This window comes from Vulpes lagopus, chromosome 2 (assembly GCF_018345385.1).
Source record: "Vulpes lagopus strain Blue_001 chromosome 2, ASM1834538v1, whole genome shotgun sequence".
NCBI classification, from domain to species: Eukaryota; Metazoa; Chordata; class Mammalia; order Carnivora; family Canidae; genus Vulpes; species Vulpes lagopus.
In genome coordinates, this window is record NC_054825.1 from 79,937,395 (window position 1) to 79,964,100 (window position 26,706).

The window sequence follows — 26,706 nt, forward strand, 5'->3', positions numbered from 1 at the left end:
AAAAGTGTGTTACCTAATATGTTGCAAATATATATGTTGCTACTGGGAGCTTTTCCCAAAAGGCCTTTTGATTTATTATTTCAAGAGAGTATTAATAAGACAAAACAAAAGATCAATAGAAAGGCTAGTGACAAGGATAGTTCCAGTTAGAGAAAACATCGGATTAAAAACCTAAGTGTGAGAAAACATAGGGTGTATTTGGAAAACACTGGGTCTTGAGTTGGATCACAGAGAGTGTGTAGGGGGAAAGTAATAAAAGCATGGTTGTAAAAGACTGGAATTAAATTAGGTAGAGTCGGGAATCCCGGGGTGGCTCAGTGGTTTAGTGCCTGCCTTCGGCCCAGGGTGTGATCCTGGAGTCCTGGGGTCGAGTCCCATGTCAGGCTCCCTGCATGGAGCCTGCTTCTCCCTCTGCCTGTGTCTCTGCCTCTCTTGCTGTCTCTCTCATGAATAAATAAATAAAATCTTAAAAAAAAAAGATTAGGTAGTATTAAGTTGCTTGAAAATGTGGAGCCCTTTCTGTTTTTGAGTAAATAAGTGATATAATATGACCAGAACTATAAAAACTGGTCAGGCCTTGGGTGTGGGATGGACTGCAGTGGGAATGAAGGCTAAGGTGGGGAGATGGGCTGGAAAACAACAGGAATACTTCAAGTGAGTTACCTTAATGCCTGGATAAGTGGGTCCTTTCTCTTTTCTTTTTGATAAATCTGGCTAGGGGTTTATCTATCTTGTTAATTCTCTCAAAGAACCCGTTCCTAGTTTTGTTGACCTGTTCTACTGTTCTTTTGGTTTCTATTTCATTGATTTCTCCTCTAATCCTTTTTATTTCTTTTCTCCTGCTGGTTTAGGCTTTATTTGCTGTTCTTCCTCCAGCTCCTTTAGGTGTAAGGTTAGGTCATGTATTTGAGACTTTTCTTGTTTCTTGAGAAAGGCTTATATTGCTATAAACTTCCGTCTTAGGACCAACTTTGCTGCATCCCAAAGGTTCTAAACTACTGTGTTTTCATTTTCATTTGTTTCCATGAATTTTTAAAACTCTTCTTTGATTTCCTGGTTGACCCATTCATTTTTTGGTAGGATGCTCTTTAACCTCCATGCATTTGTGTTCCTTCCAAATTTTCTCTTGTGAGTTCAACTTTTACAGCATTGTGATCTGAGAATATGCAGGGAATGATCTCAATCTTTTGAGATCAGTTGAGACCCGATTTGTAACCCAGTATGTGATCTATTTTGGAGAAAATTCCATGTGCACTTGAGAAGAATGTGTATTCTATTGCTTTAGGATTAAGCGCTCTGAAAATTATCATATTTCACTCATGTGGAATTTCAGAAACAAAACAGAGGATCAGAGAGAAGGTTGGGGAAAAATAAAATAAGATGAAAATAGAGACAGAGATAAACCATAAAAGAATCTCAACTCTAGGAAACAAACTAAGGGTTGCTGTAGGGGAGGAGTTAGGGGATGGGGTAATGGGTGATGGGCATTAAAGGAAGCATGTGACGTAATGAGCGCTGGGTGTTACATGCATCTGATGAATCCCTGAACTCTACCTCTGAAACTAATAATACATGATATGTTCATTAACTGAATTTAAATAAAATAAATTATTGAAAAGAAGCCTGGATAAGTGGAGCATAGGGATGGAAAATAGGGAAGAAACATGAGAAACAATTTAGTTGAAGGACAGAGAGGAACCAAAGAGGAGGACAAGTTTCATGCCTGAATGACTGAAATGATAATCTCCTCAGTAGAAACAGGAGAAGTTTAAGGGGGGTGGGAGATGATTTACTATAGATACACTGAGAAGGGTGAGATGAGGAGGGGAGGAGACAAGACAGTAGATTTTATCAGTACCTAGCTTGTCTTCTGGGTGGAATTATAGGTCTTTTGAAAACAAGGCCCTGGAATCTTTACTTTTTTTCACTTGGTGCCTCGGAAAAACTCTGCTCATGTGGCAAGCTAAGCAGGACAACGTTTTCCTGAGACTTTCCCCCTTCATATTGATTGCTGGATTTCCCAACACCACATAACAGTGCCTCTTTCTTCTCAAAGTTAGACTCCTTGTTCTCAATTTAATGAGAAGGAATAAAACATAGAAAACTGTGCTCAGGTGGATTCCCACTGAAATTTTTTTTTCTAATTGCAAATGTAATCTAAGCAGAGAGGATGGATTTCAAATTCCACTTCTTTAACTTGTTCACAGATGAACATTACTGATAAGGTATTGGGTATTACTGCTTTTTCATTTCCTAAATTTTGGTCTGCAGCCCAGAACTAGTTTCAGACACAACCAATTACTGAACGGATATAGATTTCACGGAGACACTCACGATTTGGTGGCACCCAGATAATCAGGGGTCTCTCTAAAACTGTGCTATATTAGCAGGTTAAGAGTCAGTGGTTTGAGAGGTACTGAATAATGCTTCTCTTTACAAGAGTCAACTAAACTTTCTTGGCTTCAGCATTCCCATCTGTAAACCAAGGAGCCTGGATAGTTCTCAAATTCTGTGTTGGACTTGAAATTCATCCATCCATCCATCATCCAACTTCTGAATGCCAACAACGTGTAAGAGTTGGAACCCCATTAGTGTTGTTTTCCATATAATGTCATTTCTTACCTGATCATAGTAACGCAGGTAATATTTCACGACATAGTCCACCAGATTAATCCCATTATCCTAGGGTTAAAAGAGAAACTTAAATGAAAATCATTCATATGAGACTACCATGTTATGTAGTTGAGTACTGAAATCTCAGTTTGAGACCCTAATACTTTTAATTCGTGATACCTGGTCCTACTTCTGTTTGTAATTGGCAAGACTTTCCCCTCTCTTCTTTTTCTCATCAATTTTTTTTAATGGCATCTATACAAAGAAATGACACTCGTTATTCTTTGTGTGTGTGTGTGGGGGAAACCCAAACAGATAATCCATAAGACCTCTGAGGTGATTGCTAAAATAAACAAATACACAGACTGGCTCATTATTTTCTGGCATAAAGCCAAGACAGGAGGGAGTAGGGGAGTGCCAAAGGGAACCAGGGACTAGAACAGAAAACCATCCCTCCCTTCCCACCTTTCAAAAAAAAATGTGTGTTCTTAATGGCTTGAAAAACAATCAGGACAGCTTAAAAGGAACGCCATGCCACTTTATGACCCTAGGAGGCCGGGGGCAAGCAGGCCCTCCCACAAGGCAGCCTTTGTGTCTTGTTCACATGGGTCTAATTCTAATTTGCCTGTGTGTTTGCCCTCCCTTCACTCCCCCTGCTCCCCATGGGATGCCTAGATATGGGCTGGTTGTTTCTAAAGAGGGAGCTCTGCAGGGGTGTGGAGCCAAATGATAATCAGGCTCTGAGAGTTTGACAGTAGACCCCAGCCCGATTGTTGTGGGCAAAAGAATAATTCAAATGCTCAGCTCAACTGGTGATTCAACATTGCTCCCTACTCAGGAATGAGTAAATTACAAGTAGCTGACACTAAATTCCAACAGAATCAAGCCTTGTGCTCTGATGGATACTGTGCGCTGTTTCTTCTCTCATTACAGTTCAATATCCAATTGTTTTCTTTAAGGTCAAACCAATATTGGAGGTTTTTTCATCTCAGTAAGATTAAACATGAAAAACCTATCTTTATTCAAACATCAAAAGGAAGCAAAGAAAAAAAATGTATTGTTAGCAGGAGAAAGGAGATGAAAGGAGCAACCAAGATTTTTTTTTTTTTAATTAATGATATAGAAGGAATATAATGGCAAGTTATGGAATCTAGTTATGAAAAATAAATACCCGACTTTTGACGTCCTTGAGTTTGGGCAGAATTTCTAAGCTATATCCATCTGCTTGTCCCCGAGTCCTATTTCCTCCATTCATATAATTTCCAAAAGCCAGAATGAGAGCTAAAATATCCTTCACACTCTTCATGTGCAGCAAACCCTGTGACGGCAAACACCAATTATTACAGAGCTGAACTTCAAAGGCACCTATGTTCATTCAACAACAGAAATTTACTGAGTACTCATCAGGCTGTTTGGTGGCATGGTGCTAGCTGGATTGGCAGCTGGTGAAATGGAAAATACACTTTATTAAGACATAAGAGTCTGAAAAAAAAACACATTAATCAGTCATCGTTTTCTATCCTTTTGATGAATTATGAACTGTGCATGTGTCTACGTTGCAGATTAGGTATTTACATTTTTGCTTCAGCCAGTTTTATTTTTTAAATACTTAAAAATATTTGTGAATTGCAAAAAGAGAGTTGTTATAGTCAGACTTTTACAGTTGGTGACTTCTAAGCAGAGAGGATTGGTTTAATATCATTTGAGGATTTGTTTTTGGACAATGTTTCTATATAAACAGTACAGTTATATGTAGGATAGGTTAATAGCAAGTCTATTCTTCTTTATCCCTGGGTATAATCCTCAGAGGTGAACCACAATAATAGTATTTTAAGCATATGTTTATTAAGTATTTGCGATATGTCCATTAACTTGAACAATTTCAATCTGTATAGGGTTTTCTTCACTTCCTTGTCCCATTTATTCCTCCTCTTCTTTTCCTTCTCAAAGTGCGATTTTTAAAAAATTGATACTCCTCCACCCCCCGCTTCTTTACAGTTTTAGTTGACTTTATATTCTTTTATTTTAGGGTAAAGAATGAAAGGCAAATGCAGCTCTAGGCCAACCTCTCTTCCTGCCCTTTAGGGTGTTATTAGAGGGTGTATATTATACCTGGGAAGTATTTATACTTTCTTTATTGAAATCTTTTATACTTTGGAAGGAAAAGAATCATGCCTTCAGGTAAAAACTAAATATTGTAGTATGTGTGGTGAGGATTATCATGTTCTTAAGGACATGGGTTATCGTGAGAAAAAACAAATATTAAAATTTACAAGGAATTACCAGTGTGGTAAAGCCCACAGAAACGTATTTGTTTGCCACTCATTATCATAATCATTTATTTCGCTTACCAAGTCTCTAGAATCTTTTTATTTCACTATGGAGACACATTTCAGATGATCAGGTGAATGGGTCTAACACAAAATCTCTGGTAATCCAGTAAGATGAGTAGCAAGCAAACTACGCTATTTAGGTTAGTTTTACATGGCCAGTATGTACCCTAGAAGGTATCTGGAATACCTAAGAAGATGGCTATAGAAGAGTCATTTTTTATTCCTTCTCCCCATCAGTCTTCATCTAACTTTCCCCCTCTCTTCCTCACTCATTCACCTGCATGCACACACATACTCACACTGGAGATAATCATCATAACTCTACTTAAAAAAAAAACACATAATCTTAAATGCAAAAGTTTTCTACAAAAGAATTCCAGTTGATTCTTCCACTCCCTATTTCCTCCTTTACTAGAGTAAAACTAGCCTCTTAAATCAGACAGCAAACATACCTTGGAAGCTCCTGTGACGATCTCTACCTTTCGGTGCAAGGAAGTGATACTCTCAAAAAAGACAGATCTGAAGATTATGCACTGAGCCCGTTCAGCAAAATTCGGGATCTGGGCTAATTCGTGTAAAAATCTGCAAAAATTAATAATGAATCACCTTGCTTCACATGCAATCACAAAGAGAGAGAGAAAAAAAAGACAGCTGAAAAAGATTCACCATGAGAGCGTTCCTTACTTGATAGTGTCAATTTAGCAATTCTAAAATATCTCTGACAGGCACACCTGAGGTACTCCAAGGGTCTGTGTTCTATTGTTGACAATAAAGCCATTTTTTAAAAAAAATGGGTTTCTATGATGGTATATAAATGTACGGTGTATAAGGTGCTTGAGGAACAGAAAGTTAATGCAATTATACTGAACCACCATGAATCGTGCAAACAGAAGATCAAACCCAAATAAAAAGCATTACCTTGAGCACATGAAAATAAATACATAATGAACTCCCTTTATAACACAGCATTCTTTAAGGGTCTATTTCACACAGGCAAAGTCAAATGAAGGCTGGAGGCAGATGTCTAGAGAAATGACAAAATGTCTCTTCCTAAAGTGAGATTACTTCTATTCCTTTTCCCTGAATTAGACAATAGTCTACAGAGACCCTATTCTACAGATATTTGTTTGCTTTTCCTCATCAGCTTACCTATGAAGACAGAGTTCATAGCTCAGTGAGTGGAACAAAGCAGGCACTCATTAAGTGGACATCAATCTTAAAAACTATGGTGAGACAGATTTTAAAAGCTGAAGGTGAGTACTAATCTACACACAGAAGCTCACTGTCTGAGCAGCTGGGCACTGGTGCCCTTTGCAAAAATAAGTTGGAAGAGCTACACACTCTTCAGGCCAACTACCAGAAGAGGAGGCATAAACTAAAATGGGCGGAGAGAGTTGGGCATGAATTCAGAGGAGAGAATCCACTAACACCTATTAAATTCATTTTGGGGCTGAAATGATTAACTGATATTTCTGAAAGTCTTGGTTAATGCCTAACATCATTACTTTGACATTTTGCGATCTCACACCAAGAATGCTTTTCCATAGGAGCAAAGCTGATTCCTTCTTTTTTCCATACCCAAGGCAGTTTCCTTAACTTATACTTGGTGCCTCTTTTACTTTGCTTTTTTAAAGGGAGACTTGTATTTTAATAAGATTCTAATTATTAGCTTTTTAAAAAATGTATCCTACATCCAGGATCCAAGTCATAATCTTTTTTCTTTCTTTCTTTTTCTTCTTCTTTTTTTAAGTAAGCTCTATGAGATCAAGAGTTGCCTATCTTGACTCTGAGCCAGACAGGTGCCCCTTTATTCAGTTTTCTTTTAATGATACTGAGATGAAGCAAGGAATGCCCATATAAATAAACATACCTTTGTTTTAAAGTTCTGTATTTCTCATTATTATGAAAGCCATGTGATGAGATGTAAAAGCAGAAACCCATAGGTACTCTGAATTGGGACAAGATGAAAAATTATACTTTATATGTAAATTGTTTCTTACAGATAAGGTTTCAACCACTGATTCATTTGTGACCCAAATCAGGGGTATCACCAGCTTTCACAAATATAAGCAATGAAAAGCTTGTGGGACTGGTGGCATCTGGTCCTGAGGGGTACGTTGGGAAGTTTTACTTATTCAGATAATGCCAAGAGCTACCTCCAGTGTCATGCCCTGCCTTTCTCCTCTTCCTGCAGTGACCACCAGACACTCTTCCCCAAAAAGGACCCAGATCTGCAGAGTACATTAATTTTCTAGTTTAAATAAACACACAGAGAGAGTGAAGCCTTTATGGAGAGCGTGTGAGAGAAGATTCAGATCGACACCTCAGCTCATCAACAAGGACATAGGTGAAAACGATGAAATGCTAGATGAACAATTACTTATAACTAGTCTCAAGAAAAGGAAGTTTGGGGCCAATATAAGGAGACATGCCCATTGGCTCACCGGCATAATATTACCCAGAAAAGAGTGAAGAACAATCACAAGGTTCTTCAGGATCAAGCTTTATTGGGATTAGGAACTGGATGAGGAGGTTTCTGAAAGAGCTTGAAAGATCCAGAGCTCTACGCATGAAGAAGGGTCAGAAATACATATCCAGAGTTAGAGGGCGAAGGAAAGTTCAAGAATACTACACTACTTTTAGACAGATCTGTAGGAATAGGTCAGTGAAAACTAATACCAGAGCGTGAGTCACCAAGAATGTTAGTCAATTTTTTAGACACGTATGAAGCATTTATGGTGTGTCAGGCACCAGGCTAAGACCTGAGAATAGAATTTAACTTACACACAGCTCCTTGTTGATAACCTGAAAAATAAATCACCAATTACGGTAGAGTGTGGGAAGTATTATCAACAATGGGGGCTTATGATAGCCATGTGCAGGACATCCAGATCAGAGCCCTAGATGGACAATGTCAGCCACGGTTCCCTGGATCCCTCTGGTGCTTGTGCCAGATACATATGAGCAACTGTCAGGGAAGGCCCAGGCAGAATGAATGCAGGGGAAGATAACTAGAAGTCAGATGATAAAACAGGGCTTTGTATTCTAAATAAAGGGTTTAAACTTTTCCTGAACGAATGAAGGGTTTTAAGCAGAGAAGTGATACTTTGGGCTTTTTGTCCTAAAGACCAGCATGGCAGTGGCTCAGCTGATTGGTTGGAGGGGGCAGCAGAGTAAAGGCTGGAAGACTTTCTGGATGGCAGTTGCAGAGTTCTGGGAGGGTGGGCCAGGGGTGAGTGGAGAGAGGCCAGCGCATGAGAGAGCTACTCCGGCGGCAGGAACCAGAGTAACTGACCAACCCCAGGGATGCTGAGAAGCATTCAGAATGACTTGCAGGTTTTTGGCTTGGACACCTGATAGAATGTGAGGATAAGAATTACTGGAGACATAAATTTGGAAAAACTATGATTTTATGTGACTTTGTGTCCCAAAATAGCCAGGCAAAGGTTTGAGTTAGAGTAGCATAGCTCCTTTCTCGTTTATCTGGAAGAGTACCTGAGGTACAACTAACCTCAAAGGCAAACATCCGTCTGATAAAGATCTTATTCACCTCAGCTGCACTTTATACTCTATCCATGAGGGCAGGGACAAGAACTCTTCCGCAAATCCCCAAGTATAGGTCTTGGATGTTGGGCCTTGGTACCTATGAATAGGTCTAGATTGATTTTTCTTTTGGACTAGTGTACCTTTATAACCTAGGGCCAGTTATAAAGAGGACTAAACAACCACAAAGAAGCCACAAACTGGGGAATCTTCTCATTTTTTCCCAGTGTAGCCTTATTTTCCCAGGAAGGGCTGCAACTCCGTATGTAGGAGAAAAAATCTGCACGTGACGTGGTGTGGGGTCCCCATCCACAGCATCGACTAAGCTGACAGGTGAAATGATGCAATTTGGCCCATTGTTTTCACATTTAGTTTATCATCCCCTTAACACCCAAATGGTCCCATATCAGGTGTGTGTGAACAAGGGCCGTGTACACAGCACAATGTATACTGTTCTTCCACAAAGGGTACACTAACAGAGTCTTGTCTCACCAAGTCAATGTGTCTTCTTTGTGAGGTCCCTGAGGCAAGTGGGGACTCCAGTGGAACATCTCGATAGGCTGCACCTGGTATCCTCAATCTAGGCCACGAAAAGCATGTGTTACCTAATCAAACCCAAGAGAGTCTCATCTCACCTCACCACCATCCTAAAGCAGAATGCAAAGAGTTCAGGGCCATCCTTGGAGGGAATGGCTCTCAGGCAGCTTGAGCCCAAGCAGATGACTACTGTGTGGGAAATGGCATTCTAAATCTGGCACTGGGCTGCAAGAAGGCTGATAAGGTGAATGATGAGACCACCCTTTCCATGCTATGATTTATAGGACTCAGCATCACAAGGATCTTAGGAAATCACAATGTTGAAACTACAAATGATTCATATTTTCCAGTATGTAAAACATGCTTATAGTCAACTAACTTGGAGCCGATGGCAAGTGAGTTGCCAGGAAATCAGACTCTGGTTAAAATCAAGCAAATGCTGCACTATGCAGGAGGTCAAGAGCAAAGGTGAAATTCACTCAGGCTTGAAGCCCCAACCTCTGTCCACCTTACCTACCAGCAACTGAGTCTGAGCACATCACCCCCACCAGGACAACACGACAGTCCTCTCTGCTGTCAGTGATAGCTTAGCATCTTTGGGAAGCCTCACTGCTGTGACTATTCACAAGCTTTGAAAATGCTCTCTTACCTAAATCATCAGTAGAGAAAGCAGGAATCATAAATTACCTCTTAATGACCTGCCACCATTATTCTGTTTCCTGGCAATTAATTTTCAAACATAATGCTAGAATGACATTACCCTAAAAGGAAAAGGGGAACACTTATAGTGGCAGAAACCCACTCTTCATTTCACTGGGTCAGCCACTCCCAGAGCATGGAGCAGGAGTTGGCAAGTTATAGCCCACAGGCCAAATTCAGCTTGTCACTCGGGTTTATATGGCCCACCAGCTGAGAATGGTTTTTATATTTTTAAATGGTTGAAAAAGAATCAATGGAAAGATCATGTTTTATGACATCTACACAAATAGTATAACATTCAAATTTCAGTGTCCCTAAATAAAATTCTACTGATACACAGTCGTGCCCATTTGTTTATGTATTGTCTACGGTTGCTTTTGCACTACAACAGATTTAAGTACCTCCAACAAAGCCTAAAATACTATTTGATCCCTTACATGAAAAGTGTGCAAACTCCAGGCTTAGAGATCATTGCTCAATGTAGCATAGTTGGGACTACCCAAATGCTTGATGTACCCTATTGTCCCTGTTAAGGACTGAATGTTTGTGCTCCCCCAAAACTTATATGTTGAAATCCTAATCCTTAATATGATGGGTTAAGGAGGTAGGGCCTCTGGGAGGTAATTAAGTCATGAGTGTTGACCCATCATGAGTGAAATTAGTGCCCTTAGGAGAAGAGAGACGAGAGCTTGTTCCCTTCTCTTTGCTTTCTGCCACGGGAGGATACCGAGAGAAGTTGGCAGTCTGCATGCTGGAAGAGGGTTCTCACCAAAACCCAACTGTAATGGTACCCCAAATTCAGACTTCAATCTCCAGAACTATGAGATAAATTTCTGTTGTTTATAAGTCACCCAGTTTAGGATATTTTGTTATAGCAGTCCAAGCAGACTAGGATAGTCTTCAAAAACTCCCCATGGCCTTGTCAGTGTCTAAATATCCCATTATTAGGCACTTCACGTTCAGTCGTTAGCATCTTAGTGGGAATTGATTTATTATATTAGGAAACATGACTTGGGAGTGGATCACAGGACAGGGGCAGGAACTGGCAGGGAGGGTAGCTCAAATCGATGGACCAGAAGGGAATTAGAACTTCATTTGCACTGATTCACAATATCCCTAGGCTTCATGAACTAAGTTGGGGCAGAGTTGGGGTGGAGTGGGGAGTGGTTCCTGGATTCTGCCCCATGTGAGAACAATTCATCTAAGGTTCTCAAAATTATCATGAAAGCTTGCCAATAACTGAGCAAACCTAGAAATCCCCACCCACTCATTTAGAGATATTTTCCTGGACCTAAATGCCCAGGCAATCCAAGGGGAGTGGGGTATTCTAGTGGATCCAAGGGCAAGCCATGAAAGTTTCAAAACAAGACACAGGAACTTCGATGTCTCTGGAGCCCACTTGTTACCCTAAACATAATTCTTAGTTTCTACTTTGTTTTCTATCCCCTGCCTCATCTCCACGTTGTGGGGAGTGGCCTGACCTAGACATGAATGAAACACTTGAGGTGGTAACAGGCAAAGGATCCCTGTGTTCACTCTGAGCCCATTTCACATTCTCAGTTCTGGGCCATGAAAAGGTACGTAGAGTCCCAGGGCTGCAGGGTCCCATACACTTATCTGTGGCTTGCAGACCCCAAGAGCCCAGCCAAGGTGAGAGTCACTCAGTTCCTCATTAGAGGTCTAGGCTTTCAAAGGCTGTGGTGCGACAGCTCAAACCATAGAGAAACAACTCTAGACCCTGAACAGAAAAACAAGCACATGTACAGAGGATGAAAAGGTCACCTGTCATTTGGACAGAGCAGGTGGAGGGATCTGGGGGAAAGCTGGCACGTTCGGACTACGTTTTCCAGATACAACACTTAGGAAAATCCATTTGAATCCTATGACTCTAACCTCATCTTTTTAACTGCATCAGCAGAACCCTAATCAGAGCAATGACTTCTTCCTTCCTCAGTTACTCTTTTGGCCAGAATGTTTAGTCTAGGAGGAATTAACAAGCTGCTAGAACAAGAAAGGGGAATCATGAGGGGTGGGGGAAGGGGTTGAGACATATTAGATCCAGCAGCATAAATCTCCCGGCTGCTTTTCCCAGCAATCAGGTCATTCTGCTGCACGCAATAGGTCATGGGAATGATGGTGCTAGGACTTAGCTCACTGCACAGTTTAGGTGCAATTACTCAGAGTTGGGTGGCCAGAGGACAGAGACTGCACTTGTCCTTTTGGTCTACAAGAAAAGTGTTCAAGGGTCCTTACTGCTCAGGTTTATCCAGCAACTTCAATTCTTCTTCCTTGGATGTCTCGTAATACTTCCTTATTTTAACCAGTTCGTCCTCTTGGGCTCTCTGCGTTGAAATAGATATCAAACAAAGCACACAACAAATGAACAGTGAGAACTGGCTAGAGCAACTGTGTCTCAAAGTGTGGTCTCTGGACCAGCAGCGCTGGCATCACCTGTTTCTAGTTAGAAATGCAAACAATTGGCCCTACCCCAGGCATAAGAAGCCCCAGGGGTGGGGCCCAGCAAGCCTTCTGAGTGATTCTGATGCACGCTAACATTTGAGAACCACTGACTAAAGCAAATGGTCATAACGAGCGACTGTAGGTGGATAGAGAAGTCAGGACATTTGAATCCCGTCTTTTCCCATGGAAACAAGTATCAGCCAGTTGTCCTTATCATTTATTTCCTGACCCTTAGAACAGCCCTCCTAACTTACGTAGGCTCCTGACTTGTGAATTTCCATTCTCAACCTTCTCTTTTTCTGAGTTTTGTGAACGCTCATCTGTACTGCTTATTTTGGCATTTAGTTATGTATTTTCTCAATTTATCCAAAAATTTCAGTTGCATGCAGGTTTCCTCTACTGTGAGCTAACAAGTGCTGCCCATGTGCACAGTCCTGAGCTCATGGTAACAACAAAGGCAATCTAGAAGGCACTTTGCTTTTTACAAAATCCATCAATATCAATTACTGTATCTTTGTTTTTCAGATGATTCTATCAAATTTGTACTAAGTACTGGATAAAGGGCCTGACTCAGAACCTCTCTTTCTCCCATGATACCACGCTGTCCTCCAGGTACTCAACAAATGCACTGTTAGCTCCCAGGGGCCTGGTATTTGTGCACTTTCTTGTCTATTAACAAAAGCCTTACTGATGAAATGGGAGAAGTTACCACCGAATTGTACTAAACAGCTCCTGATATGTATAAAGGATGTGAAAATGTGTAGGGAACTGGCAATCCCACAAGGCCGGATTATCACACTCTCGAAATTTTCATTAAGGGACTTAAGGTCCCAGGGGACATAGCATTGAAATGAATAATTTTTTTTTGAACTCGGCGACCAGGGCACACTATTAGGGTTCCAGGCAACTTCTGGGTAAATACCACTGCTTCAGTAAAGAGAATCTGGTTCACTCTATTTTCAAATCCTAACAGAGTCAATGAATCAGGAATGTTAACAACCATGGGAATTCTGATTCTCCTGTGTCATCTTCTCAAGAGGGTCTGCCAATTTGCTGGTTATTCCACACATAACCCAAACTTAAAGACCTCATATGTGTATAGTGCTGTTTATTTTCAAAATATATTGCTACCGCTACCCATATCGAATTCTGTTTTAATACAAATATCAGATAGAGACCTATATAATCCCCATTGCACTGACAATCAAACAGGCTTAAGGAATTTGGCTCAAAGTCACTCAGAAGTCAATAGTAGAGTAGGATCTCAAATCTAAAATTGTCTGACTCTAAATCCAAAGCTCACACCCACCATCTTATACTACTTCTCACATTCAATGTCATTAGTGCATCTAATCTAAAAGTAATCATACAAGGTGGTATTAGTATTCTCATTCCTCAGAAGAAGACACTGCTGTACACCACAGGAAACTGGTAGTTTAGCTTCACTTGCTGTGACAATAAGGCGCAGGGCTGGGTCCATGGCATGGAAGGGGTCTCTACCTTGAACCACCCTCCCATGCAGGTGTGCAAAGAGATCTGCTAATCCAGATATCACAGTGGGGTTGGGAACTAGTGCTTTCTTTCATATATGCTCTCATTTGAGCATACGTTTACAGAAACTGCCTTCCTCTCTCCCTTGCTATGTCAAAATCTTTACTGCAAAAGAACATGAATGACTTAGTGATGGGGGGGGCAGAAGGAGCCACATATAACCATTTTTTAGATTCAACGTTTTTTAAATTAGTGAAGAAGTTATGAAAACCTGAAAACTCTGCCTCTGTATGTCTTCGATACTCACATTTTCATATAAGGCTGCCAGGGTCTCCAGATCAACCACAGAGTCGTCCACGTTGAAAATGGCTGCCATGTACCCAAAAAGGAAGAGGAAGAACAAGATAAAAGGTTTGATTAGACTCCCCCACACTGGCACGCTAGCCACACTCCACGTCTAGCTTCCAGTCAATAGAACACTGCACTTTCTTATACAAGTTGCGTCTTTCCACATCTTCTTGCTGCTTTTATTTTTGTGCCAGGGGGGCTCCGATGAAAGAAACCAAAATGGCTCCTATCGCTAGCCAAGCCGTGTCCCTGCCTGGTTTAATTCCTCAAGTTCCGTGTCTTTCTGCAGTTTAATTTAGGCTCCACAGGAGAAGTGTTTGTGCTTTAAAATGAAATCAGTTTGTAGGTTTGAAGCACAATTTTAAATCTTTCTTCCCGGCTGGTAATTGAAGAGATTTAGTACCTAATGCACCAGAACTGACTCTTGCCCATTACTAGGAAGAGAGAAAAAAAGACAATGTTGGCAAATTAAATGAATTCAGGCATGTGATTTTAGGCACCTTTCCATGGCCACTGCAAACATCTTGTTTGGATTAAAAAGACAAGAAAAAGCAATAATTGCATCAATGGCAAATTAAGATTATGGAAACCTCCCATGAGTTAGTCTTAAGGCAAGTTGTCATTCCCATGGTTTTATTAGGATTCTACTTGTTGTTCTATATCTTTAAGTCACTTAACTGCTAACATATATACTTATGATTTCACCTAGAGAGATTCCTTCCCATATATGCTGGGTACAAACATTGAGATTGTAAAGCCTTAATGGATTTGGCAATCAAAGTGTTTGAAATAGGCAGCTCCACATCTTTAAATAATTATTCAAAACTAATAAGGTTTGTTCTCTCAACCCCACCTCCCTTCTCTGACTTTACATTGTGAAATTAACCAGCACGCTAGTAAATTTTCTCCATGGCAGGCTAATTAATTTTATTAAACCAACCAGTGATATTTAGAATGCCTTAAAATTTTGCTCGTCAACCATTATTCCATTCATTGGCATTACACCATGATTTTTGGAGAAGGTAGGGATCAAGGTAAAGGGCAGGTTCCTTTCAAATTGTTTTGCATCTTCTGTAGCTGAATCATATATGAACCCCCTTATACAATTTTAATAAAGTTAATGAACTGAGCTAAGATCACATAACTTCACAGAACACCAAAAAATGTACTTAAAATTCCTTCGCAGGCCACCTTCTCTAACTTAGGGTTAACCAACAAGCTATTCTTAGATATGGGAGAGTGGGGAAAGAAGAGGTTAACATGCTAGTGAAAAAGTCAGCTCAGATTCCACTAAGACAAAAGAAAACCACACTTCTAAAAAGCCTAATCTGAAACCACAAAATTAAAATGTAGTTTGAGGAAAGAACGGAATAATTTATCCTCCCCGGATGGTTATTTTGTGTGTGGAGATCACATGAATTCAGTAATTCATTAGAAAGACCATGAATTTCTACCTGTTTGGTGCTTTAAAAAAATAACTAGAAACAAGGCCTAATTCATGTAAATTCCAACATTCTCCTACAAAAATTGACCAACGGGAATGCAATAAGAAAAGTTAAAATTCTACAGTTATCAGAGAAGTTCTCTCCTAAATTAATCCTACATTGTAGGTATACTCTATGAATTGCAAGCTTAGATATAACCAAGTGATCTTAACTAATGACAAAGAGAATGACCTATGGGTTGTTTTTTCCGGTGAGTAAACATTTGGTTTTTAAAAGTTAATCAGTCTAGGTCCCAGATATGCAGTTTGACAGGTTGTATCATCAGTCAATTCTTCTCCAGTGTGCTAGGCAGCAGCAAGAAAACATCTGGAGGATGGGCCTGGAGAATAAGCACGGGCTCTGGAGACATTTATTCATTCATTCACCCACCCATGAATAAATATTTGTTGAATGTGTATTAAGTTCCAGAAACTGTTCTAAAATGCTGTGATTATATAAATCAAAAGTGTGTAAGAGGTTCAAAACACTTGATCTCATGAATTTTTTAAAAGATTTTGTTTATTTATTCATGAGAGACAAGAGAGAGGCAGAGACACAGGCAGAGGGAGAAGCAGGCTCCTTGCGGAGAGCCCAATGTGGGACTCAATCCCAAGACCCCAGGATCCCTAAGCCAAAGGCGGATGCTCAACCACTGAGCCATCCAGACATTCTGATCTCATGAAATTTATTCTCTAGCTGAAGGGATACAAAATAAATAACTTATTTCAGATAACAATACACTGTGAAGAAAGTAGAGAAATGAGCAGCATGACACAGGTTGGTCAATGAAGGCTTCTTTGAGGAGGCAACATGTAAGCTAAGAGATGAAGAGGTCAGTTCTGTAAAATGTTCGGGAGAACTTTCTAGGGAAAGGTAACTTCAAAATGAAGTTTCTTTTTCTGAGGAAGGAACAGCTTAAGGTACAGAAAGAGACCAAGATGATTGTCATGGAAGGAGCAAAATGTATTCCCTATGTGATCCTAACAGATTAAAGTGTCCAAGTTCAGCACATCCATAAAATGAGTCTACTATCATATGCTGAAGAGATGAAATGAGGGAATATGTGTGCTTGGCATAGCACCTAGATAGAGCCTGGTATGAACTCAGAATGGTCCCAATGAACAATGATGAGTAGGATTTTAAGTACACACATGGTTAATGCGTTTTAATGCTTGTTAATGCCTTATCTCCTTTAACATCTGGAAAGAATTAGAGAAAGCAGACTACAACTATGGAGTAGTTTATGTTATAAATGAAACTTTCCAGAATTCATGAGTGTTTCAGATAGGAAACCCTGCTCGAAGTTCAACTTCAGGAAGCATTATTAACAGTCAAGGTATATGCACACATAGTTGTAATTAGAAAAAATAATGCCTCAGATGTCTTCAGAGAAATCCGAGGTACTTTGGGATCTATCAGAACGTCAACCTCATTTGCATCTCCAATTTCCATCTTTCCCACCAATCTACCGTACGTCATACCACCACCATTATTTTTTTTAAAACCATGGGTCTCAACATTTTACTTTGATGTTGACAATATCCCATATGTCTTTCCTTTAAGTATCATGTAAGGTCCAACATCAGGCTTCGCCTGATGTTGAAGCCCATTCCTTTCCTGGACCCAAGCTATGCTTCCAATTTCATCTCCTACCACTTCCACTTTTCTCCCAGGTGCCCTTGCTCCAGCCACTGGGGGCAACATACCGTGGCTCCCTCCCTCCTTACAGCTCTTCCCCAAATGTCTAGGGGATTGGTTTCCTGCTCTGGAAGGAACCCTTTGAACTTCAGATCCTTAAGTCCTTGCTCTGTACCTCTTCCATGGCGCTAACACAAGTATTTTACACAGAGGAAGAGAGTCTCATAAAGAACTTGTGTTACTACGTGTACCAGAAGAGTTTCCCTCCGCTGCTGGGAATGCAGAAGGCCTGTAGCCAGGGGTTATTTCTATGCATTTTGTTAACCCCTGCACCCAGCATAGCACCTGGGGTGCTACAAGGATAAACGTGTGTGGATGGGATAGAGCCTGTAGGAATCACCCAAAATGAGTCCTTCTGTTGAGTATCAGGAAAAGTTTCTTTCTTTCTTTCTTTTTTTTTTTTTATAAAGATTCATTTATCTATCCATGAGAGATACAGAGAGAGAGGCAGACACAGACTGAGGGAGAAGCAGGCTCCATGCAGGGAGCCCAATGTGGGACTCGATCCCAGGACCCGGGGTCACGCCCTGAGCTAAAGGCAGACCCTCAACCACTGAGTCACCCAGGTGTCCCTCAGGAAAAGTTTCTTGAAAAAGAAAACAGAAACTTTAAAAAGGGATACAATTTTGGCAGATGAAAATGCTTATGGGGGATATATCTGAATTAGGGTAATTTGCTCACCCCTATTAATCCCCGGTTAAAAAAAAAAATCAAAGTTTAGTCAGCTGAGTTGCATTATCATGCTCTCATCCACATACTCAGTATAGATACACTGCTTGCCTGAATAGTCCATACCAAAAAACAATTAAGTTTCACAAGTAAATTTTCTTGTTTTCAAGGAAAGAATAATTTTTACCTCCAGAAATGTTTTAAACAGCAGTATTGCCTTAGGTAAATAGGCTACGAGTAAAAATTCAACAGTTATATTGCTTCAGGCAGACACGTGAAACACTCATTTAAAGCCACATTTGTTCCAAGCAAGGACTATCTGTAAATTTATAACAAGTGCCAGTGAACACCTACTAGAAGGATGTGAGACATCTCAAGTGGAAGAAGCAGATGCAGACGGGCTCACGGTAGGCGCAGGCAATGGCAGGTAGTTCAAACCTGGCTTGAAGAGAGCATTAATTCCATTCTGGAGCATACTGGGTGGAATTCTGAATGCCACAAGGAAGGGCCTGTAATGCCCTCCACATGTAGCAGGGAGGCACTGAGCAGCTACCAGCAGTGGTGTGAGCTGAGCAGGGTTATATTCCACAGGACATGTCAACTTTTGGAAAAACTGGCTTAGAACCTATTCCAATGAACAAAAGGTAGCAAATACCACGGATGGAAGGCATGGAACTGGGGGGCAGGACACATCAGAGCACAATGGAGTGGCATCACTAACTCGCTACGGGACTGAGGAAATGGAAGTAAGACCACCTGAGGCTTTGCCACTAGATTTGGAGGAAGAGCTTTGGATAGAAGTAGGCAGAGGGGCCTACGGGTTGGATATGATCTTACCCCAGGGGCCAGGAGCAAGAATGGGAGAGAGGAAGACTACTGGAGAAGGAAGGATTAGATAGACTAATTGGGGGTCAATACCAAGTAGTCCATTAAGGCTTTCCTTTTTCCATGGAAGGATCTTAAAGACACAAGGAAAAAAGGGAAATAAAATTCAGAGGTGGAAGAAGCATTATGAAGAGACATCCTGGTTGAGTCCAGGAGCTTCAGGAAATCATTTCTATTATCTCTCTTCTACAGAGTAGCCAAGCAAGGTTAGGTGACTGGCCAAAGGTCTACAGAGTGAAAAGGCACGGGTACTGGGACTCCTGGGAGGGTGGTTCTGCATGCAGATGATTCTGCTTCCTGGTCACCAAAACCAGTCTGAGTTCCTAGACAGGGCTGGAATCAACACCTGGTGATTCTGCTCCCCAAACCCTGGCATGGCGTACTAGGGAACCAGTTCTTGAAGGCATTTATTGTCAAACTCAAAAGCGTTGCATGAATCCATTTAATTAGGTAACTGGTGGTTACAATACAAAAAGAGATCAGTCATTGATTAAGTTACTTTTAGAGTGGCCCAGGATCACTTAGCTCCCTCCATTTTATATTTTAAAAAACCTACTCTTTCTTGCTCTGACACACACGGACATCCCCTTTATCTTAAGTCCGATTAGCGAATGCCAGCCTACACGCTTCCACGGTGTGCCTCACAGGCCTGATGCAGCCATTCCAGGCCAGTGTAGCTTTTGTTCCCATCTGTACAGGGCTCATTATACCGACACTCCTGCAGATGGTGTCAGAAAGGTGAAGTGTCAAACCCACAAAGGGGCGACCCCAACAACTCCCTGCTACCGCAATATCAATCATGCTTGGTGGTTTTTACTTTTATCTTCCTCTTCCCTTAGTTGTTCCCCGCTCGCACTGTCAGTTTGGTTAGACTATTTCACCTACACCTCGCAATATGTCGAGAGGAAATAGACACACGCTGTGAAAAGCTGGTAATTTTATTGGGTTCCTTTACCTTTAAAAATCTGTTACTTGGTCAAGTCTGGTTTCTGGGCTCCTTTTTTTGCAGGGAAATTGAGGCAAACATTTTTATGTGGTCCTCTGGTGCCTGCTCTGTGCTCCAAGAATTACATACACGCAGATCATTAGAGTAGTGCTGGGCCCATTAAGATATAATAACCGTCAGCGGGGACACAAAGCAGATCAGTGTCGCAGAGTCCAACTCCCAGGCGCACATAAAACCACATGCCTGCGGTGGGCTCAGGCTCAGGGGCAGGGCTCACGCCATCTTAAGTTCCCGCCGCTTGGGGCAGCTTGTCAGGAGGGGATGCTCTCGGCCCCCAGCCACTAACCCTGAACGCCTGTCACTGGTCGGTCCCCAAGCACATGCACCTTTGCCAACTAGACAAAAAATGCCTGCGCTTGCCACCTGAGGGGCTTCTAATTGGTAAAAAACCAGCAGTTACTTAAAGGAGCTGTTTCTTTGTTGACTGACCTCTGGGCAGGAAACACGTGGGAGCCTGAGGCAGGAAAGGCCCACTCTGTGGGGTCTGTGAGAGGAGCCAGGGTGAACCTGGCTGCCCCAGTGTGGAAGGTGTGGGGCTGTGGTGGCCTACTGCGTGGTGGCTGTTGTTGACTCGAGAAATCACCTCTCCGCAGCCTGGTGATGTCTCCTTGTATCTCCAACTACTCGTTGAACATACTGCACCAAGTGGGTGTTTAACAACTGCTTGCAAATGAGCTAGGTTTATTCTCAGCCCGTGAAAGCGAAGATTAAGAGGGTGACTTGACTCTATTAATAGAGATTATTTTCTTAACAATGTTAACTTCCCAGTGGCCAACATAAAACGTGGCTGTTTTGCCCAAGTTACTGATATTCTTAGGGCTTGATACATATTCAACTTGTGGGGGAAAGAGAATGAGATGGGTACCATATCAAAGGCAGCTTTGGGACTTTAGAACTCTCAGGTAACCTAACCCCTCAAAAGTCCCACAAACCTCCCATCCTGACCCCTACCAAGGAAAATGGCAAGGATGTGGGTCATGGAATGAGGCAGTGATGAATCCTAGTGCTGAGGAAAGGCACAACAGGAATATCTCCCCACCTTGTAACAAGGAGGTCATCATGTAAAGGGAAGACTAAATTCTTGACAAAGCTGGGTGAGAGCTGAGAAGGAAGAGGCCTGGCGAAGAGAGGTGTGGAGTAGGGGAGAACCTGCCTCCATTGAGAGCTCTGTTGCTAGGTCTCTTTGCCACCATCAAGATGCCTTACTGGTCTCTACCCGCCACTCCATCTGTCCCTCCTCTAGGGACAGACGGATATAGGGATGCACAAGGCCTAGCTCTATGCGTCTATCCTAATGAAGTGCCAAGGGCACCAACTATGAAAGCAGCTTCAAGTAATCGGTCTACTATACCAGAGGGTGAGTATAGTAGGCAGGCCTTGCTGGGGATACACAATTAATAGCTGCATTTATTGGGCCCTTGCTGTGTTGTTCTAAGTGTTTCATATTTAATTGTATGAGGTGGGTGCTATCGCGTTCCCTAGTTTTATAGATGATGAAACTAAGGCATAAAGTCACACAGCTTGATTTCTCAGGCTCAGTTCTATATAATCAACACTTGGTCTTAGCCAAAAGGCCAAGAAGTGATTCAATTCTATAATCAAATTTACTGAACTATGATTGTACTTTTTTTTCAAAGATTTATGTATTTATTCAGGGGGTGGGGAGGGAGAGCACAGACATGTGTGGGGAGTGGGGGCAGGGAGAAAATCTCAAGCAGCCTCCCTGCTGAGTGCAGAGCCTGATGCATGGGGCTCCATCCCAAGACCCATGAGATCATGACCTGAGCTGAAACCAAGAGTCAGGCGCTCAACCAAATGAGCCACCCAGGCGCCTGATTGCACTTCTTTATCCGTTGTGTTAGGCTATAAATAATCACCCCACCTAAAATCCTCACCATCTTAAAAAAACAAAAAAGTCAGCAAACCAACTACCCACAACAGCCTCTATTGACACTTGTTTTTAAATGGCATTACATGCTCTTTACATTAATCAGCAGCCTCCTAGTGGGAACCATATGTAGCCCATACAACAAAAGCTTCAGTTGTGTATTATACACATCCACAACCTCACCATTATCTATCACTGATACTTAATTCTAATATGTTATCTCAATATACATAATAAAACAATCTCAATTTTAATCTTCGTCAACTACTTGCAGTAATTCAAAATAATCAGTATTGCAGTTAAAATCAAAGCAAAAAGAATTTAAAAAAAAAATTTTATTCATTTATTTGGGACAGAGAGAAAGCGAGAGGTGGAGCATGAGTACAGGGGGAGTGGCAGGCATTGGGAAAAGCAGACTCCCCACTGAGCAGGGGGCCAGATGCAGGGCTTCAACCCAGGACTCTGGGATCATGACAAGGGCCGAAGGCAGACACTCAACCGAATGAGCCACCCAGGTGCACTGCCAAAAGAATTTCTAAAAAATAGAAATATGGAACCTGAAAAGGCATTGTCTTAAAATAAAATAAAAATATAAAAAAGATAAACTCTAGACTAACGTAAAGTTCTAACTTTCTTGAAAAGATATTAATAAGTATGATTTTATACGGCATGCCGGAACAGACTAAAGAGGGAGGCAAAAGCACAAAGAATGAAGAAATGCAAACAAACAAAAGTTGCCTCCGGACCCATAAAGAACAAGAACTACCTGGGGACTATATTTACAGTCTTCCCTGTGTTACCTAATGCCTGCCCGTGTGGCATGTTAGCTGGTACAGACCTTAATTTGGGCTTTGATGGAAGCACCAGGCTGGCCGGGAGGTGGGAGAAATGACAATCCCAAAGGGGACACTTAACCTATTTCATCTCTTCCGAACACTCACAATTGCTCAAACTTATAAAGCCAAACTAACTCCCAATTCTCACCCATGTTTGGGCATGCCTCGAGGTGCCCACGGTGTCATTTTATAGGTGCAATTAAAATTGTCTATGGTTCAAACCTCAAAGAAAGGCACAGGCAGGGAACTGACAAAACCTCTCCTCCTTCATCTCCTCTCTTCTCTGTAGGGCAGGGGAATGAGAAACAGTTTGGCTTAAGCCGCTTCTGTTCTTCCATTAGTTCTGGTTCTTTTAAGCCAAAATTGCATTCCGGCAGATTGGATGGTCTCAGCTAGTTGCCTTAGGGAAAGTACAAAGAACTGCCCACCCTCTACTTTCTGGACTGAGCTCTGTGAGCCAAGGAATGTACAGCGGTTTAGAAGGAGGTGGGTGGGAGCCCTGCCTCTCAGGTGTCTTAAGACTTGGCAGGAGGAGGGAAAAAAGGTGGGAAAGCGAAGGGAGGAAGTATCAAAGCTATTGTTTCCATTCACAAAGAGATGTTTTTAAAAAGTAAGCTTTTTCAATATTTAATAGGTTGACAGATCCTGGCACCTTTATCCAGTATGTCAGCAGGTCAGGAGCACATAAGCACTTTGGTGGGCAAACCCTTACATGGTATCTTCACTCCTTCTTTTACTTTCAACATACTGTGATTTTTTTTTGGGGGGGGGGAATGCAATTAAATGAAGTTTTCTGATTCTAAAATCTTTTTTTTTTTTTTTAACTAAACTAATCTAGACAAAAGAAATAAGTTGGCTTCAAAAGATTCTGGCAGAGAAACCCCAGAAGATGATCTATCAACAATAAGAAAATGACAGAGCAGACACTTGGACTGCCAGTAAGTTCTCCACCAGCTTGGGAATGAGTTAAGAAGCAAGAACAGTTGAATCAGATTTGTCAGACACTGGCCTCCATACAATAGAATTTATCATGGGAATATGTGAAATGTGGATTTAGATACACTGCCGTTAATAATGCGTTTCACCCTGTTTACATATTGAGCCTTGAGATTTTAGCCAGTGAGAACCCAGAGCCATCAAAATCAGAATTAGCAAGACCTTTACAAATGATATTAATCTCACTTCAATTCATATTTTGCCATGTGTTTTATAATGTGAATATTAGTTCTGTCACATGCTTACATGACATACATGTTTCAGAGAACACAGCACGAGAAACATATCCTGAAACGTTTTACTGGCAGGGGTGCACAATAAAAATTTTGGAGACCACCTGTCTTTAGTGGAGGGTCTTCCAGGCTAGAATTAGAACGCTCCTCAGGGAAATCCTAGACAATTCATGGTGGATTTCAGATGCCTGGTAAGACGCACTCTGTTTTAGACACCTGTCATAATCCTGGACAGAGATTTCTAGAAATAAGGGAGCAAAGTCCAGTGAGCATTCTCAGATCTGGGTTTTAGACTCCTGGCATGTAACTAACTGGCATCCTTTTCACATTTTGACTTGAGACTCCCAAACAGAAAGATAAGTCTTTGATGCAACCAAACTCCCAAACCAAGATTCTGGGCTGGTAGGATGTAAACTGAAAAATGTTTTATTTTGATGTTAGATTAAATATTATAAATACAAATTCTGAGTGTACGGGAAATTCCAAATGAATGCCAGGAGGTTTCTGGCACCTAGTCTGTTGCAAGGCATACAGAGGTTTATGTCAAGAACAGTCAACAGCAATTTTCCATCTCCCCTGGGAAAAGAATGAGAGGAAATCACTAACGTGGAATGAAAACACTAATTTGCAATCATGTAGGCAGTCACTGTGTCCAAGGATGCCAAAATGCTTTTAAATACAAGTCATCCAGTTTAGCAGATGGAAAGCCAGCAAGAAGTAAATCACTGATTCAGAATCTCTCCTGGACCAAACACAAGTGCTGTGGGGATTATGGTGAGTCTCCTGAAACCATTCTTCCCCCACAACCACGGCCCTGTCTTTAGTCATGTGGTGCTTCACACTTTAGTCTGTTTAGGGACATGGCTTTCTCCTACATGATATCCAACACCATCTTGAGTAGAAAGAAACAGATGGGGTGCTCACGTTTTTGGAGATGTTCTATCTCCAGCACAGCCTCATCTACTTCGCATCGGGCTAGACTCTTCAGATGCTCATTGAACACGTAAGTTGCAATGTCTCCAGTCATTTCAGACTCACATCATCTAAAAACAGAATTGATTTTTCTGCTTCTACCTATGCTTTTCCTCCTGTATTTCCAGTGTAAAATGTTTTGGTGCCATTATATACATTCTTGTTGAAGCCAGAAATCCAAGGTGCATATAAGATGACCTCTCCATCACTGCTTGCCTCTGATGTGGCTAAATGGAGCAATTTTCTCTCCAAATAGCCGTTGTATGTGGTCTCCTCTATATTTCTATAGACACAGCCTTAGTTTTGGCCATCACCACTTATTATCTCAATCATCACAATCCCTAACAGGTTTATCTACTTCAGTATGATTTCTGTTTTTCCATTCAACAGATACTTGAAAATCATTGCCCCAGGTGCCAGGCCCCATGCAAGTGCTAGGGACACATCACTGAGCAATCTCCCTCTTGGAACTTATATTCTGGTGGTGGATGTACATGAAAACATTAGTAGAAGAAAAAATGAAATATTGAATGCAGGGTGGAACATAAGAGAATTAACTTAGCTTAAGTTTGGGAGGGTCTCTGAGGCATCCTATGTGCTAAAAACCTAAGAAAGCTCCTCTCTGAGGAGCTAGCTATAGAGGGGTGGAAAAGCCTTTCAAACAGAGGGAATGTGCAATGCTGCTCCTTCAAAAAGTGTTATGCCTTCAAAGACACAGAAAAAGAAAAGAACTTCGATTCTTAAGGAATCAAAGAGGACTGCTATGGTTAGCATGCAGTGAGATGGGAAACAAAAACCACCAAGGAAAGTAGCAGGTACCGGCTGGGGCCAGAGCACACAAGACCTTTGGAGGCCATTCTTCTATAGCCTGAGAGGTATTCCGTACTCAGACTTAGGTCACAGCACTGATACTCATAAATTCTCTCACCCTATTACTCATGGGGTAATGTCCAAATTTCATGTGATGATATTCAGAGCCCTTCCAGCCCCATCCCCGAAAACAGCCCACATTCACATGTGATCTATATATTGGGGCAGGGCCTCCTCACATGCCTTCTGTTCTCAGCTGGAAAAACTCCTCTGTGTGGGGGGACCATTGTTTCATCCTTTAAGACTTCACAGGAGAGGTCAAGATACTACTCCTGTTATTTCAGAGACAGCTCTCTTGTCCTTGTAGGCTGCTTTATGTACTCCCTCTCCCCCACCATCCCATGCACTTCTGAGAGTGTCAGAGAGTCTGGAGCTTACATGCGGTGGTGGTCATGGTGCCTGATACAGAACGAGCATTCAATCCATATTTACTGAGGGAGGGAAGGCAGGAAGGAAGTTTTGTCTCAATGCACTCACTAGAGAGCAACAGATGACATTCTGATTCCATCTATTCTAAGGTTTACTCTATTTTTTTAATCAAATTAAATTTCCCAAAAAAAAAAAAAAAAAAACAAGTGGCCTTTATATGTGATACATTACCTCAATTAGTTGTAAACAAGGCTTAATTATCAGAGAAATTCTTAGGAAAAAAACTGTAACATGACATAAAGGAACCAACTTGCTATCTGTAAGACCTGGATGTACAGAGCTTCCAAAATTCTACTTCTTGAATATACATTATAGGCAGTGTCTAGTGGACAACAGAAAAGTGACTGCCTTTCCCAGTGAGGAAGACAAGGTTGCCTTTTAAGAGTTGAACCAGGAAAAAGCAGATTATCCAGCTCTGGGAAATGAGTATGAACCAACATACCCAAAACTATTATCAAGGTGACCACACTGCTGTCCCAGCAAGGATGAAAAAAAAAAAGCATACACAAATATACACTGAGAGAAGAGGCAAGTGATATGGACTCAACGATGAGCAGATGTGATAAATATTTTCATCATGACAGAGGAAAAATCTTTTCCCTGAAGTGAATATGCTAATTTTTTTGGTTTATACATCAGCTCCTTGTGAGTTTGGGAAATATAAGTTAGTGTGTCTGTCTTTGTGCACTGACAAAGGCAAATGTATGGCCAAAGGC

General features: G+C 41.4%; 1 protein-coding gene across 1 annotated transcript in view; it reads right to left on the bottom strand.

Annotated features, from left to right (window-relative positions):
• FMN1 (formin 1) overlaps positions 1-26,706 on the bottom strand; it is a 419,007-nt gene that overhangs the window by 122,989 nt on the left and 269,312 nt on the right. Inside the window, 5 exon segments of the mRNA XM_041746469.1 lie at positions 2,623-2,682; positions 3,785-3,931; positions 5,399-5,528; positions 11,979-12,067; positions 13,984-14,045. Of these exon segments, the coding sequence (XP_041602403.1) occupies positions 2,623-2,682; positions 3,785-3,931; positions 5,399-5,528; positions 11,979-12,067; positions 13,984-14,045 (488 nt within the window).